This window comes from Pediculus humanus, genomic scaffold (assembly GCF_000006295.1).
Source record: "Pediculus humanus corporis 1103172108180 genomic scaffold, whole genome shotgun sequence".
Classification (NCBI taxonomy): Eukaryota; Metazoa; Arthropoda; class Insecta; order Psocodea; family Pediculidae; genus Pediculus; species Pediculus humanus.
This window is the reverse complement of record NW_002987750.1, coordinates 67,532-81,987: the sequence shown is the minus strand read 5'-3', so window position 1 is coordinate 81,987 and position 14,456 is coordinate 67,532. Positions and strand designations below refer to the sequence as shown.

Here is a 14,456-nt window from a genome sequence, read left to right as displayed (position 1 = left end):
GTGATTAAAATAACAAAATCAAGTTTATTCGTTAATTAATGGGGTACATATATATATAGATATAGTTTATTATAATTATGTTGTAGAATTTTAAAAATACTACCTTAAAAAACAGGTATAAATAAAATACCAGTTTAAAAAAATATGGAAAAATTAACTACTAATCAAATGGATACTGCTTTCTTGGTTCTTTTTCGCTTAAACTATTGTTTATCAATTGCAATGTTACAACTATATCGAAACAAAATAATCTCTCGTAGGAAAAGGCTTATTTATTCCTCATTCGAAAAAGTCGAACTTTAAATGATGATAATAATGCTAATTGATATGTCGAATAAGTAAAGTAAGGAAAAATGGCTTTAATAAATGAATATTCTTTAACAACTTTAACTGTTTAGCAGATACTTATGTATTTCTTCCACAACTGTAAGTAATAGTCTAACCATAAAACTAATTTTAACATCCTGTTAATTTTTAATTATAAATAATACAATTTATCCTCCAGAGTACTGTGAACGGGTCCTTTCAAGTACTGACCGACTAAAAAAGCCAACTTGTGAGCATACATGCAGGGAGCAGGTACTCTTATAGTTCCAGACCAATTAAAATACAAATGACAAAATTTATATGTTAATCTTTGCATTTGATGGGGTTGTAAATTATTTTCATCTTGAAGTACAATGTAATGAGATGGTTTGGCTGTACCACTTTTAACATGTTGTGAAACTAGGAAAAAATCATAATTATTTCTAAGTGTCACCGTGTGATCCACAACGCTTCCGATTGGAGGATTTTCTACGGTTGACGTGTTCTCCTAAAAAAAAAAAATATAAATAATTTAGTTTGTAAAATTATTTACCTTTGGTAAAACAAAATAAAAATTAACTCGACTCACAGAAATTTCAAAATATTTTATATTTATCCTTTTCGCAACGACTATAAACGATATTTTAGGCTTGTAATTTTTAGATAGTAATTTACAAGCTTCGGAAAATTGTAAAACTTCGTGATCTTGAACGTATCGTAACATGCCGTGACTTACGCCGTCGCGAAAAATAAATATCCTGTTGGGTAAAACTTTATTTTCCTGTAAACACATGTAAACATCGAGATACGATTCCTTTTTTAATTAATAAAAATAAACTCCTCGTTGTTTTAAAAAAAAATTAAACCTACATCAGTACTTTTTCAAGCGGAAGTAAAACAGTAAACCAATCCGTTCATTAATTCTTGATTGGGTTCGTGAATGCAAGTTTTCGAAAACCATTTTGTGAAATTATTATCGAAGGATGATACGAAACCGCCCACGCTGTTATTGTTTTTCTCGTGAAAAATATCTATGCCGCAAACCATGCAATTTTTCTAAAAAAAAAAATTTTCACCCACCCCCCCCTTGTTTTTTTTTTGAAAAATTACAAACAAAACAAAACAAAACATGGAGAGTAAATTTTTGTGGTAGTGAAAAATTTACCAATGGGATGTGAACACCCCAAGAAGCTCCTCCCAGTTTATTATTTATTTGAAGTGTGACGTTTTGCGCGACGGAGGATAATAAATGATCTCTTGATATTGTACAAGTGTTAACAACTTGAGATAAAATCGGCGTTTCTCTACAGCAAAATTTTTTTATAGCCGAATATCTATCCGTTCTCATTGTGGGACATAAACAAAGGACAACCTAAAATTAAATTTATTTTAATTTTAAAATTATGAAAGTACAAACGCATACGTCTCAATATTATGTCAATATTACCTGCGTTTCCGAATTAACATTATCTCTTAAACCTTGTATGTAGGATTCAATTTTATCATTTTTCAATGCCACCATTTGCGGATTTAATATTTTCATACCTAAACCGGGTCCAACTTTTAAAATCATTTCTTTAAATTTATATGCCAAATTTTTATCTTTTAACGTGTGAAACAAAATCCAAGAATTTACGCGAACGGTACGGAAAGCTCCAAAATTTTTTATGCAGCTTAACCAAAAACCATTTGACGGAGCTTCGATTTTTTTGTCATCTTTTAAAATGATAAATTCTTTGGGTAAAATTCGAGCCTCGATTTCAAGTGGTTTTACGTCGATATTTAAACCCCATTCTAAAAGCATTTCTTTGGCATCATCGTTATTTTTTATATTTCTCAAAAACCTATTGAAAGCATAGTTTCTTTGGTAGGGAGTGATTCTCGTGTACGCAGATATTTCTTTCATAACTTTTACATCGTTTTTCATTTTTTCAGTTAATCCCGTCATGTGACAAATTTCCGGTACGAGGTACATGAATTTAAATTCTCCCTTTTCATTTTTTATTTTAGTTTTACTAACGAGCAAAGGTTGTTCCAAATCAATTATATCTATGTTGTATTGCCTTTTATAATAATCTAAAAAAGTTATGTCGGTTCCCGTTGATAATTTGAATGTTGATAATGGCGTTCTATCCCAATCTATGTCATCAATCGTGTACAAGTTATTGTTGTAACGTGTCAGAACACATTGTCCTATTAATTCCTTAAAGGCCACCGATTTATAGTTAAGGGGATCAATTGCTGCAATGTTCGAAAACACTTCGAGTGCACTTTCGGTACGTAATATCCTGTGACGTATATCGCAACACAAAAGAAGTCCCCCTTCAAATTCTGCAACTCTTGTCACATAACCTAAAATAAATGTTTAATTTAATAAATACTTAATACGAATTAACCGCCATTTTTAATTGTAAAAATTTACCGTACCAGGCCAAATTTCTAATTTATGTTGAGGAATTTGATGACTTAAACGAAATTCATAATGTTCTTTTCCCAATCTGGCTAATTTTAAAACTTTTGCACAATTGTTAAATAAAATATTAAAAAATTTTCCGCACTCTTTATAATTTTTTTGTTTTTTATACGTAACGGTCAGATTTAGAGAAGAATTGTCATTCGGGTGTTTCAATTTCATAACGATTGCATCTTCTGGTAATTTTTCTGGTAGGTAAAAACTATTTCCTCCATCGTAACACCTTATGCCTAGCAAAATAAATTCATTTAATTTTTTTTTCCTTTTTTTTTTAATTTAAAAAAGAATTTAAATTGTTTTTCATTTGCCTTTTTTCGATTTGAATTGTTCGTTGATGATCTTGAAACGATAAGCGGCGTTAACTACTTCCGGTGTAAATTTCACATCGTATTCATATATATTTTTTTCCGGATCTTTTTTAAGAAGGACATAATTAGTTAATACATCGATTCTGAAAAAAAAAATAACGATGAGAAATAAATAAATTAAACGTGTGATAAAAAGTTTAAAAAATTACTTTTGCCCTCCTTCTCCTCTTCTAATAACTGGAGGTTTTTCATTTTCCAATAAAGTATTTTTTGTTTTGCTTTGTACGTCATTGAGAATGCTTGTGCTTATACATCTAAAAAATAATTATTGTAACATAAATATTTATTCTTGAATTTAATGATTTGAATGTAACAAAAAATATTCAAACTGACGATTTTAAAAGGATTTCACTTGAAGGATAATCAGTAAAAATTCGATCACTTCCAATACGTGATTTAAATTGATCCTTAAATTTGGAAAGAAAGGCGCCTCTTCCTCCTTGTTTGGCACATGAATCATTTTTGTATTTGTCATTATCTAAAAAGATAGTTTAAATAATTTTGAAAGCGGTTAAAACAAAATATCTTATTAATAAAAAATAAGAATAATAAAAATACCAGGTTTAGGAAATAAATTTTCTCGTGTTAAAGCTTTTTGGGTATGTATTGTTATAGTTTGAATTAACTTTAATCCTCTTCCTCTTCCTCTTCCTATACTTTTCTCTTCCATCTAAAAAATTAACAGTTAAAAAACTGACACAAAACTATTTTATATATATTATATTAATAAGTAATTTTATTAATATTGCAAAAACTAACTTAATATTAAAATCTTGAACTGAAATTTTAACTCTTTGTCGTTTACTTCGAGTCATCATTTATGAAATGATATTTTAAACAAAATAAAAAATAACAAAACTTATTTTTTACAAAAAAAAAATTTACCTGAGTATGCTAAAACATTAACAGAATTGATTTAATTTTGAATTGAATGAATTTTTAAAATTGAAATGACACTGACTGTATTTTTATCAAGTTTAAAGGTTTAAGTTTTGCTAAAAGAAAAAAAAATGAATTGAATAATAATAATCTTACTTAAATTAACAATAATAAAACTTCATTTCTACAAAAAAAAAAAAAGAAGCATTTGCAAAGCAAGCTCAAGTATTTCAATATTATGCAATTATTTTTATTTTAAATATTAGTCAGAAAAGTTTAAAAGAAATCATTTGCTCTTCGATGAGAAAGTTTCATATATATGTTACATAAACCTTTATTTTATTAATGTCTTATTTGTTTTATGACAACAGCTCTTGAGAAACAATAAAAAATAAAATTTTATAAATTTTATACATAATAGATTTTGATTAATTACTATATGCATGAATTGTTAAAAATAATTTTAAAGTGAAGGTTAATGTGTATAAAGATTTAGTAGCTCAAAAATTTTTCTAAAAAATAAAGAAACCCAAATATACACATAGGAGATCAAACATATATTTATTTTTAAAAAAAAAGTTTTGAACTTTCTTAAACTACCATAAATCCCAATATTTTAAAATTTTTTCTCATTTAAAATTAAATTTTCTAATAACATAGTAATATAATACTGTCAAAATTAATTTACATTCCTTGTTGTCGTCCACAGTGCTTCAAAAGTTTATAGTTTTCGGACGTTATTTTTTAAAATATCTTTTGATTATAAGTGTTTCATTTGATTTACTATAAATATTAAGGAAAAGCCTACTAACAGCCTCTTTTGATTCAAAAAAGTTAAAAATAATAAAACCTACATCAGTATAAAAATTAACATCTAAGTAGTTAAAATACCACGAGAAACTTTCAAGCAACTAGTTGTTAATATATAACTATCAAAATTATCGGGGCCCTTTATTAAGAACTTGTATTAGAATTCTGTTATTAAAATCTTTATTCGATAAAAAAAAAAAAATTAATGATACAGCTTTTAATTGAAGTAATACAGGAATTATATTATTTTTAATTTCCTTTGCTTTATTTATTAAAAATTTAAATTGATATATCATTATTTGATTTTAGATAAAATGGAAGACGAAGATTGCTTACCAGAAAATAGTGCTTTAAAAGAATACCTGCAGAGTTTAGTTATCAAGACTTGCAAATTAAAAAATCATTTCCTAATATAAGTTCTGTTAAATTGAATGATGTTTCATTAAAACAAAAATCAGAGAATTTTTTACTTAAAGGTAATAATATCGATGTAATTGATGAGCAAGTAATTAAAGAAGTAGAAGTATTAATTTCTACTCAATTACTCTTTGAAGAAGACGTTGGTGTAGTAGAAAATTTATTGTCTAGTTTCAAAGTAAAAAAATTTGGAATGTTGAGAAGTATGTTTCATGGAATGCTAGGACTGATTATGTTTTCTGGTTTAATTTTATATTTGATAATAGGCAGCTATGCTTTTTTCATAACATCAACTTATTATGCTTACAAAGCTGCTGATTATTTATGGAAAAGCAATTATCGTCAAAATCGTTTAAAAAAGTTAACCGGTATTCTTCAAACAAATTTTAATTTATTGACTAAAACTGTAAAATTTATTAATGAGAACAATAGATTTTTAGACATTAATTCCTCTGCATTGAATCCTGAATTGGGTGAGCTCAAAGCAGAGCTTAATTTTTATAACAGTTTTAAATCAGACTTTTACTCGTCATTAATTGAAGTGATAGAAATTCTTTCCGAGTCAACCCAAAAATTAATAATCAATGTACCATTGCTGGAATATGTGGAAAACCCTGATCAGTATTTATTTAATAAAATAAATGATAATTATTGTAAATCTTTTGATTTGTTAAAATTGTATAATATTTATTTATTGGCACAAGCTGAATTTCTTCTTAGACTTATTTTAAGTTTAATACCTAATTTGCATGCGAGAAAGGAAAATAATTTTCAAATTATAAATAAAATTCTTACTGAAGCCAGTTTAAAGTTATTGAAAATTACTAATGTGTTAAGTAAAAAATTTAAATTTGTGTATGTGAATGGTGTGCTTAATTTTAAATCCAAAGTCAATCAAAACAAACCTGAAAAGAAAAAAATATATAAAACCAAATATGAAGATGAATTTGCTTGCAACATGCACGATGTGTCCAACTCGTTTCAAAATTTATTAATCAAATCTAGAATTTTAGAAAAAAATTTAAAAGACAATAAAAATCCTATTGAAATTGAAAATGTTTTAATTAACATAGAAAAAGAATTAAACTATTGTCAAAAAAGTATTTCAGATGGTTTTATCCTTTTAAAAAAAGCAATGGGTGGAAATGTTGAAAATGAAGAAGTTCTGCAAATAAAGGAAAACCAACCAGAAACATTTGATATGAATGAGAAAAAAAAAATTGAAGTTGGTTTTACTGATTTTAATTCGAATGTTGATGATGAAGTTTTTGAAGCTTATTTTTTAGAAGATGATAATAATGAAAAATCTGATATCTGTGATGTTGACGATTGGGATGTTGAAAATGTGATGAAAAGAAAATTAGAAAGAGAATTTTCTAAAAATGTCATGTCTGAACTCAAGACTAAAATTGAAGAAAGAGATAATAATTGGAAGAAAAGGGAAGCAAATATCATACCGAAAAGATTTGGAATTCTCAAAAATGAAGAATATTTTAAGAATAAAATTGATTTGGATAAAATAAATGATAATAATATTGATTCTCATAAAGGAAAAGATAATCATCTTAATTGTGTATCAAATCACGAAGAAAATTCTCAATCGATTCCTGTATCTTACATGGATGGTATTTTGAAATCTCGTTCAAAAATAACAAAAAATAATAATAATAATAATAATAACAGAAGTGTAAAAAACAATTATAGTACTGTATCACATAGTGAATTATTAAATTATTCTTCAGAATTTATAAATAAAACGTTTTTAAATGACATTAATCTTATGAGACAAAAAATATTTAAAACCAACGTAACAGACAAAGAAGAAGAACATTTTAGCAATTCTGATTGTAGCACAGACGATGAAAATGATTAACTATAAATAATAATAATAATTAATAATTTTAATTTTTTTTTTATTTGTAATAATTTTAAAAAAAAAATTATTAGTCTCTTTCATAAAAAATAATTTTTTGAGTAATAACGTAATTCACTTTTTTTAAAAAAAAAAAAAGTTTAAATATTTCAATAAATGACAATAAAAAAAAAAAAAAAAAAAAAATATAAATATTTTAAAATTATTTAATTTTTATTTATTATTTTACAAAAATAATTTTATTTATGCTAAAATTCTTTAATACTAATAATTTAATTTTAAAATTATTATTATTATTATTATAAATATGTATATTAGAGATATAGGTTGTACAGTGAGTTTTTATACATAATTTATTTATTTATTTTACTTGTTAATGCTATTATTAATTTATTTTATATCAAAAAAAAAAATGGATAAAAGTGTAAACGGTTAGAAAAAAAAATATTATAACTAATTAATTAATTATTAAAAAAATTTTAGAAAAAAAAAAAAAATTGTACAAATTTAAGTTATTTGTAAAAAATTTGTTATTATTTTTAATTTATTATTTTTTTTATGTAAAATTTTAGTAAAATTATTATATTCGTTGGGCGAATTAGATTTTATAGGACCACATTGTGAGCAAAATAATATCAAATCACGTTTCGTTTTATCAGGTTGAAATCTACATTTTAAACATTCACATTTAAAATTTATATTTTTTTCAAAATTGATAATTTTTTTTTTATTATAATTACTCATCGGTAAAAAACGGTAACGGTTTTTAGTCATTTTGTAGTTTTCTTCAAATCTATAATCGAATGCGTTACCCCAATTTTTCCGTACACCTCCTAAATTTCGATTTATCATGTCCGAATAATCTAACGTATTTATTTTTGGCGAATGAAACGTCCTATTACTTATGTAGTATTTTCCCGAATGTATTTTACTATTTTTATTCAAATACGTTTTCACGAACCATTTTTCCGGGTCGTCAATTGTCGAACATTTACACGTAGATAATTTACAAATGCAATTTAAATGTTTTTTTTTAACAACCGTTGGATCGTTTATGTTTGCCTGTCCGACATAATCATTTTTTTTAGTCGTTTTATAATAATCTTCTAATACGAATACCGTTTTATTTCCCATAAGCGTAACATTATTCGGACTTGGGTGGTCTCTCACTTTTATATTTTTACCAATTTCCATAATTTGACCTTTTATTTAAATAATATTTTAAATTAAAATAAATATAGTTCGAAAATATTAATTTTATAATAAAACCAATTCTATTTAAAATTATTATACATAATATCAACATTTAGTTATTGAAATTATTTACCTCGTCCCATATTATGTATGTTAATACAAACGATTGCGATAAAAAAAATAATTTTGAATTTCATTTTATTATTTTAAATCCATACGATAAATTTTTTTTTTTATAAAATAATTAATTTAATTTATATATATTAAATTTCACATGATTAATTTTTATTATTTATATTTTTTTTAAAAAACGAAATTAAAAACAAAAACGTGTGTGTGTGTACGTTATTTATTTAAATCGAATGTGGAAATAATTATTCATATTTCAAATAATAATAATAATTAAAAAAAATTTTTTTTTTTAATTTAAAACTTTTAGTATACAATATTAGTTAGTTAAAGAAAAAGAAAAGTTTTCCAAGAAAAAATTAATTTATTTTTGTTAAAATGTCAACAACGACAAAACCACCTTTAATAAGACGACTATATTATAATCTGTGTGTGTGTCAAAATTTTGGACGGTCCTCTTATTTATTTTAAATAAGCTTAAAATATTTATGTCAGTAAAATTTTGTTTTAAAATGACAATGTCGTGTTAAAGAAAAAAAAAACAGAGTAATAAAATAATATTTAATAACGATTATTATTATTATTATTTATAAATATTAAAAGCGATTTAAATTTATCGTATGATGATGATATTAATTTCATTCTAACACAAAAATTTTAATGAATTTTTTTTTTTTTTTTTAATAATATTTGGGGGGAAAAAATAATAGAATAATTTATGTCATTTCAAAATTTTTTAGGTTCTTGTGTTTTATGGAGGCAAAATAAAATTCTTGTTCAATTTAATTTATTAATTAAAATTTTTTTTTTTTTTTTCACCGAAGCTAAAAATTTTCTATACAGTAACCAAATTTGTGTGTGTGTGTTTTCTCACACATCAATTCACAGCTTTAATTAGTTGTTTATTTTTTTATATAAAATTATTTATTAATTTTTCATTTAACGGAAAGAAATTTCTAATGATTTCCACGCTTTTTATTTTATCATTATTATTATTTTTTAAATTTTAAAACGACATTTACAATTATCGATAATTTATTTGTCATCTTTCTTGTACGACTTTTTGTACGAATTTTTTTATTTTTGATCCATTTTTAGTATTTTTTAACACGAAAAAAAAAAAAATTTTAATAGATTCTTATTAGGAAAACATAAATTGTTATTAAAAAAAAAAAAAAAAATTATATAAATAATTGTGAACTTAACACCCACACACGTGTGTGTTAACAATTAAATTATTAAATAAGTAATTTTTCAAGTGTATTTTTTTTAATTTAATTTTTTTTATTTATTTGAGTTAGTTAATTGTAGTTTTTGTTATAAAATTATTTATAACACTTGAAAATGAAGAATAATAAAATAATGGACACAACACTCACAAGAAAATAATAATTAATTTTGTTAATACTTGATTGGAATGAAATTTTACGATCCTTTTTTTTTTTTTTTTTTGATCGTTAAATTTATTTATTAATCCCTGGTAAATAATTATTTATTGGAAATGATTACCTGATAACCTTTGATTGTTTTCTTTAATTTTACGATTAGTAAACTAAATTAGTCTTTTAATAAATTTTTGGTCATATAATAATGTTAATAATCCCCTAATTCAAACTTTATTGAATTATCAAGTCCATCCCAAGGAAAATATTTAACATAAAAATTAATTTATTTGTATAATTATTATTATTATTTTAAAAATCAAATTATTTCGTCATTATTATCATTATTATTAAAATTTTACTTCGTTTATTCTTTTCGATATTTTTTCGATTCATTATCAATTTATTTAAAATGATTCAACAATCAAAAAGAAAATCTGGTGGGATCTTTTGAAAAATAAACGAGTGTAAATTTTTCCTGTAAATTAATTTTCTTTTTTAAATTAATTTTTTATTATATATTATAATATATTTTAAGATAATTTTTAATTTACAAAAAAAAAATGATATTATTTTAATATATATATGATAGATAAAAGTTATAGGGAAAAAAATAAATATCAAAGTTAAATTTTCTTACATTGTAAATAATTTAATAAAATTTTATTTCATTATTATTATTATTATTATTATTTTTATTTATAAGATGTATTTATAAATTATTTTGAATTTTTTGAAGTGATGTTTATTCGTTTTTCTTCTTGTTTTTTTTTTCTTATTCCTTAAAAAACCTTTCGTAAGAGAACAAACACAAAACAACAACATAAAACACACACTTCACAAAATCATCATTATTTTTAATATAATAGAAAATTGTTATACATTAATTATTATTATTATGTGTTATTTTAACACTTCAACGACTATACTTAACATTTTCACATTTATTTTATTTTATTACTAAATTGTAAAAAAAAAAAAAAATTATGTTTTGGATTGTTTTGATTTTAAGTATGTGAAATTATTAACGGTTCGCCATATTTGCAGCATTGGGATAAAATTAAAAAAAAAAAATTTCTTTTGGTAGGAAAATAATTTTTTAATAAAAATTTATTACAGTAATTACTTGTTGGTATAATTTTCAAATCGATTAAAGTATAGTAAAAAAAAAAATTTATTTATTAAATTAAAAAATTAAAACTGATGGTGAATGAATAATAAATAATCCAACGAAACGAAAATTTCGAACCAATAAATAAATTATTTTACATAAATATTTTAAGTTATTAATTTTTTTTTTTTTTTACAACATTAGTAATTGGTAATAAACAAGAAGAAGAAGAAGAAGAAGACTCGGTAGACAAATAATTTTAAAATTTTTATTAGAGAAATAAAATATATTAGAAAATCCATAGTCGGTCGGGTGGTGGTGGCGGTTATACAAAAAAAAAAATTTAATAAAAGATATCTTTGATTATTTTTTTTTTTTTTTTTACTTTCGGTTTCCTCGTTTTTGGTAATAAAAATTTTTTATATTGTTTGAAAAATGAATGAATTTTATATTTTTTTTTTTTTTTTACCTTTTAAACAACTCTACAGCTGAGTTGGCGCTGAATTTTTCACGCCTCTTTTTAGTCTATCATTAACGCATTTTATATTTATAAGAGAGTCAAACAACATCTTCAGGTGATTATCGTGACATTTTTTATTAACGAAATATATTTATTAAATTTTTTTTTTTTTAATTTTAAATATAATATATTAATAAAAAAATATAAAAAATAAGATTTTTAAAGGTAATTTTCAATTAATTATGGATATTTTTTTACACTTTTTAAATAATTTTTTTTTTTTTTTTCAGCATTATTTTTAGTCAAACAAATTTATTAATTATTATTATTATTACTATTTTTTTTTTTTTTTTTGGATGATAATCATTAACAGATTATTTTGATTTTTTGTATAAAAAAAAAAAAAAAAAAGTAAAAAATCATGTCGGCATCATTCATTTTCAAACTTCTGGCAATATTTTTACTGTTTTGTTTCACAAAAGCATCCGGAGGTAAGTAATATATTAATTTTTTTTTGTAATTTTGATCAAAATATGGCACTAAAAAATTTAAATAATGTTATTTGAAATTGCCGTTAAGATTTTTTAAATTTTACAGGTACTTGTCTTAGCTACGGACATTCCTGTTGGGGAGGTAAGTTCTAGAAAAATTTTATTTATAAATAGGTAATTTTTTAAAATTCTTTTACACCATTATGTATCTGTATGTAATTTAGGGCACGGTAAGAGAAATGGAGGAACTTATTTAAAGGGAACAGCAACAACTCAAAAACGAAATGACGAATGGTTTATTTCCAGACTGTTTAAACCGTACATTGAAAATATAAATAAAGGACCCAATTTTTCAAATGGACAAATTCAGGATAATGAAGACGCTCAAAAATATCAAAAATTTGGTTATCAAATGTTTTCCGATATGGCGGATTACAATTTAAGGTGTGAAATAATTTATTTAAAATTTTTGTACTTCTTTTTTGAAATGTTTTATAATTACTAAATTTAAAATTTGCCGATAGAGATGAAACGAAAGATGTGGAAAATGATTTCGAAGACAACATTTTGGATACAACTTTAGATAACAACAAAAACGCGAAAGAAGTTGTGATTCTCGCACCGGAAGTACAACGTGTTCCCAAATTTAAAATGTTACAGATTTTGGTATTGTCCAATTTAAAAAAAATATTGTGATTTAAAAAAAAGTATTTTATTAATTAACAGTAATTACACATTATATTAATTTTAGGACGAAGAGAGTGGGAAAAAAAAAAATTAGGAATTAGCAAAATTTTGTCGCAAAACTTCCGGTATTGAACGTTGGAGCGCGAACATGATGGAGCCAAATATTTAATAACCGTTACAATATCTAAAAAAAATCACGCTAATGATAAATTCTTAATTATTTCGAGTTATAATTTAAATTTTTTAATTTTTTTGCGGGAAAATTAAAATAACTTATACATTTTTTAATTATAAAACTCTTAATTTTAATTCTATTTAAAGTAATTTTGTTTTGTAGACTTATAATTGTGACAAGAATAGTTTGTAATTAGTATAACAAAGTAAACAGGGGCTTAATTTCAAAAAAATAAAAATTATTGCAAATCATTTTTGTGTCTCTTACTACACTTTTACCTTAAAAAAAAAAAAACTATTTAATAAAATTTATTAAAATTAGATTTATTGATGTCTAAAAAAAATGATTACAAACACAAATAAAAATTTTAAAGGTAAATTTTTAATAAGGGAATAAAAATTTAAATTAATAATAAGTTATATTTAAAAAAAAAAATTGTAATAATAATTTAATTTACACGAATTTAAAACTTTGAATTTTAATAATATTATTTTGCATTTATTAAAATTTTAAAATAAAAACTTTAAGTAAATATTTAAAAAAGTTTTTCTGTTAGGTAAATAATAACGGTTGTCCCATCAGAGAAATGTAATTTTTTTATTCACTGGTTAAGAATATAGTTAAACTTCAAATAAACCCTAAAAATACGAACATAAATATAATTAAAGAGTGTCAATTAAATAATATTTAAATGCAGTTTAATAAATAACAAAGGTTATAAAAATTAATTCTTAAATTCTGACATTATAGCAGAAAAGAAACACGTCGATTTTTTTTTGGGCCCTTTTTCCTTAATGCATAAGCTAAGCATATAATTCAAATAATTCATATTATGTAATCATCACCGCCATTTCGTTTTGTGGGGTCTTAATTGTGTTTTTTTTACCGGCGTCTTTGTACAATTTGTTACTATAATTAAATGATATTTTTTTTATAGTTAGTTAAACGTTAAAATTTAAATATTAAAGTTAAAACTCTGTATAGTAATCAACAATTAAAGCGTGTAATTAACTGATCAGGGCGTTTCCAAAGAAAATTTAGACGCTTTCGTGGCCTATAGAAATGGATTTTTTTCAATTCGCCATTTTGAATTAAGTTTATATTTACGGTGTACTGAGTATGAAAGATAATACGTGATTTTCGTGGTGATTAAACTGTAAGATTTTTTTAATGCATTTCTAATGTTTTTTTATTTAATTAAAAAAAAACATATTTTCTTAGATATTTTTTGATGTTTTTACGGGTATATTACATTCGATATTAGTAACCAGTTTGTAAGGATCAGTTTTAATTATGTTTGTTTTCACTCTATTCCTTTATTTCGTATGTGATATTTTTAGCCAATTTTGTACAAAACTAAAATTCATGCTGGATTTTTTTAATTTGAAATATTAGCAATAAAACGAAACGTTAAGACCTGTTAATACATTTGTGTTTGTAAATAATATCGAAAAATAAATAAAAATTCGTTTATCAATTAATTCTCAATACTTTTCATATATTAAAATTATATCTTATTAGTTTAGATTTTTTAGATTTTCTTTAATATTTTAAGTTTAATTAAGTAAATTAATAAGTTTATTTTGTATATTTGAAATAAAAAATCTCTCACTAAAAGCTTAGAACTACTTTAATAAGTATGTTTACTTATAGATAAAATGCAAAGTTTTAAAAAAATTAAATGGAGATTAAATAAATAAA

At 23.0% G+C, this 14,456-nt stretch overlaps 3 protein-coding genes across 3 annotated transcripts; 1 reads left to right on the top strand and 2 right to left on the bottom strand.

Moving 5' to 3' along the window:
• Positions 1-160: 160 nt before the first annotated feature.
• Positions 161-3,962, bottom strand: Phum_PHUM411830 (uncharacterized protein; the record flags this gene model as incomplete). Its single annotated transcript, XM_002428903.1, has 11 exons — positions 161-231; positions 406-464; positions 492-814; positions 896-1,120; positions 1,213-1,362; positions 1,472-1,678; positions 1,754-2,658; positions 2,734-3,009; positions 3,127-3,230; positions 3,297-3,401; positions 3,907-3,962. The coding sequence occupies 11 exons, from the start codon at positions 3,960-3,962 to the stop codon at positions 161-163; spliced, it is 2,481 nt and encodes an 826-aa protein (XP_002428948.1).
• A 1,079-nt stretch (positions 3,963-5,041) lies between these two features.
• Phum_PHUM411820 (Spindle assembly checkpoint component MAD1, putative) lies at positions 5,042-7,126 on the top strand (the record flags this gene model as incomplete). Its single annotated transcript, XM_002428902.1, has 2 exons — positions 5,042-5,062; positions 5,183-7,126. The coding sequence occupies 2 exons, from the start codon at positions 5,042-5,044 to the stop codon at positions 7,124-7,126; spliced, it is 1,965 nt and encodes a 654-aa protein (XP_002428947.1).
• Positions 7,127-7,633: 507 nt separating this feature from the next.
• Phum_PHUM411810 (uncharacterized protein) lies at positions 7,634-8,320 on the bottom strand (the record flags this gene model as incomplete). Its single annotated transcript, XM_002428901.1, has 1 exon — positions 7,634-8,320. The coding sequence occupies one exon, from the start codon at positions 8,318-8,320 to the stop codon at positions 7,634-7,636; it is 687 nt and encodes a 228-aa protein (XP_002428946.1).
• Between the last annotated feature and the right edge of the window lie 6,136 nt (positions 8,321-14,456).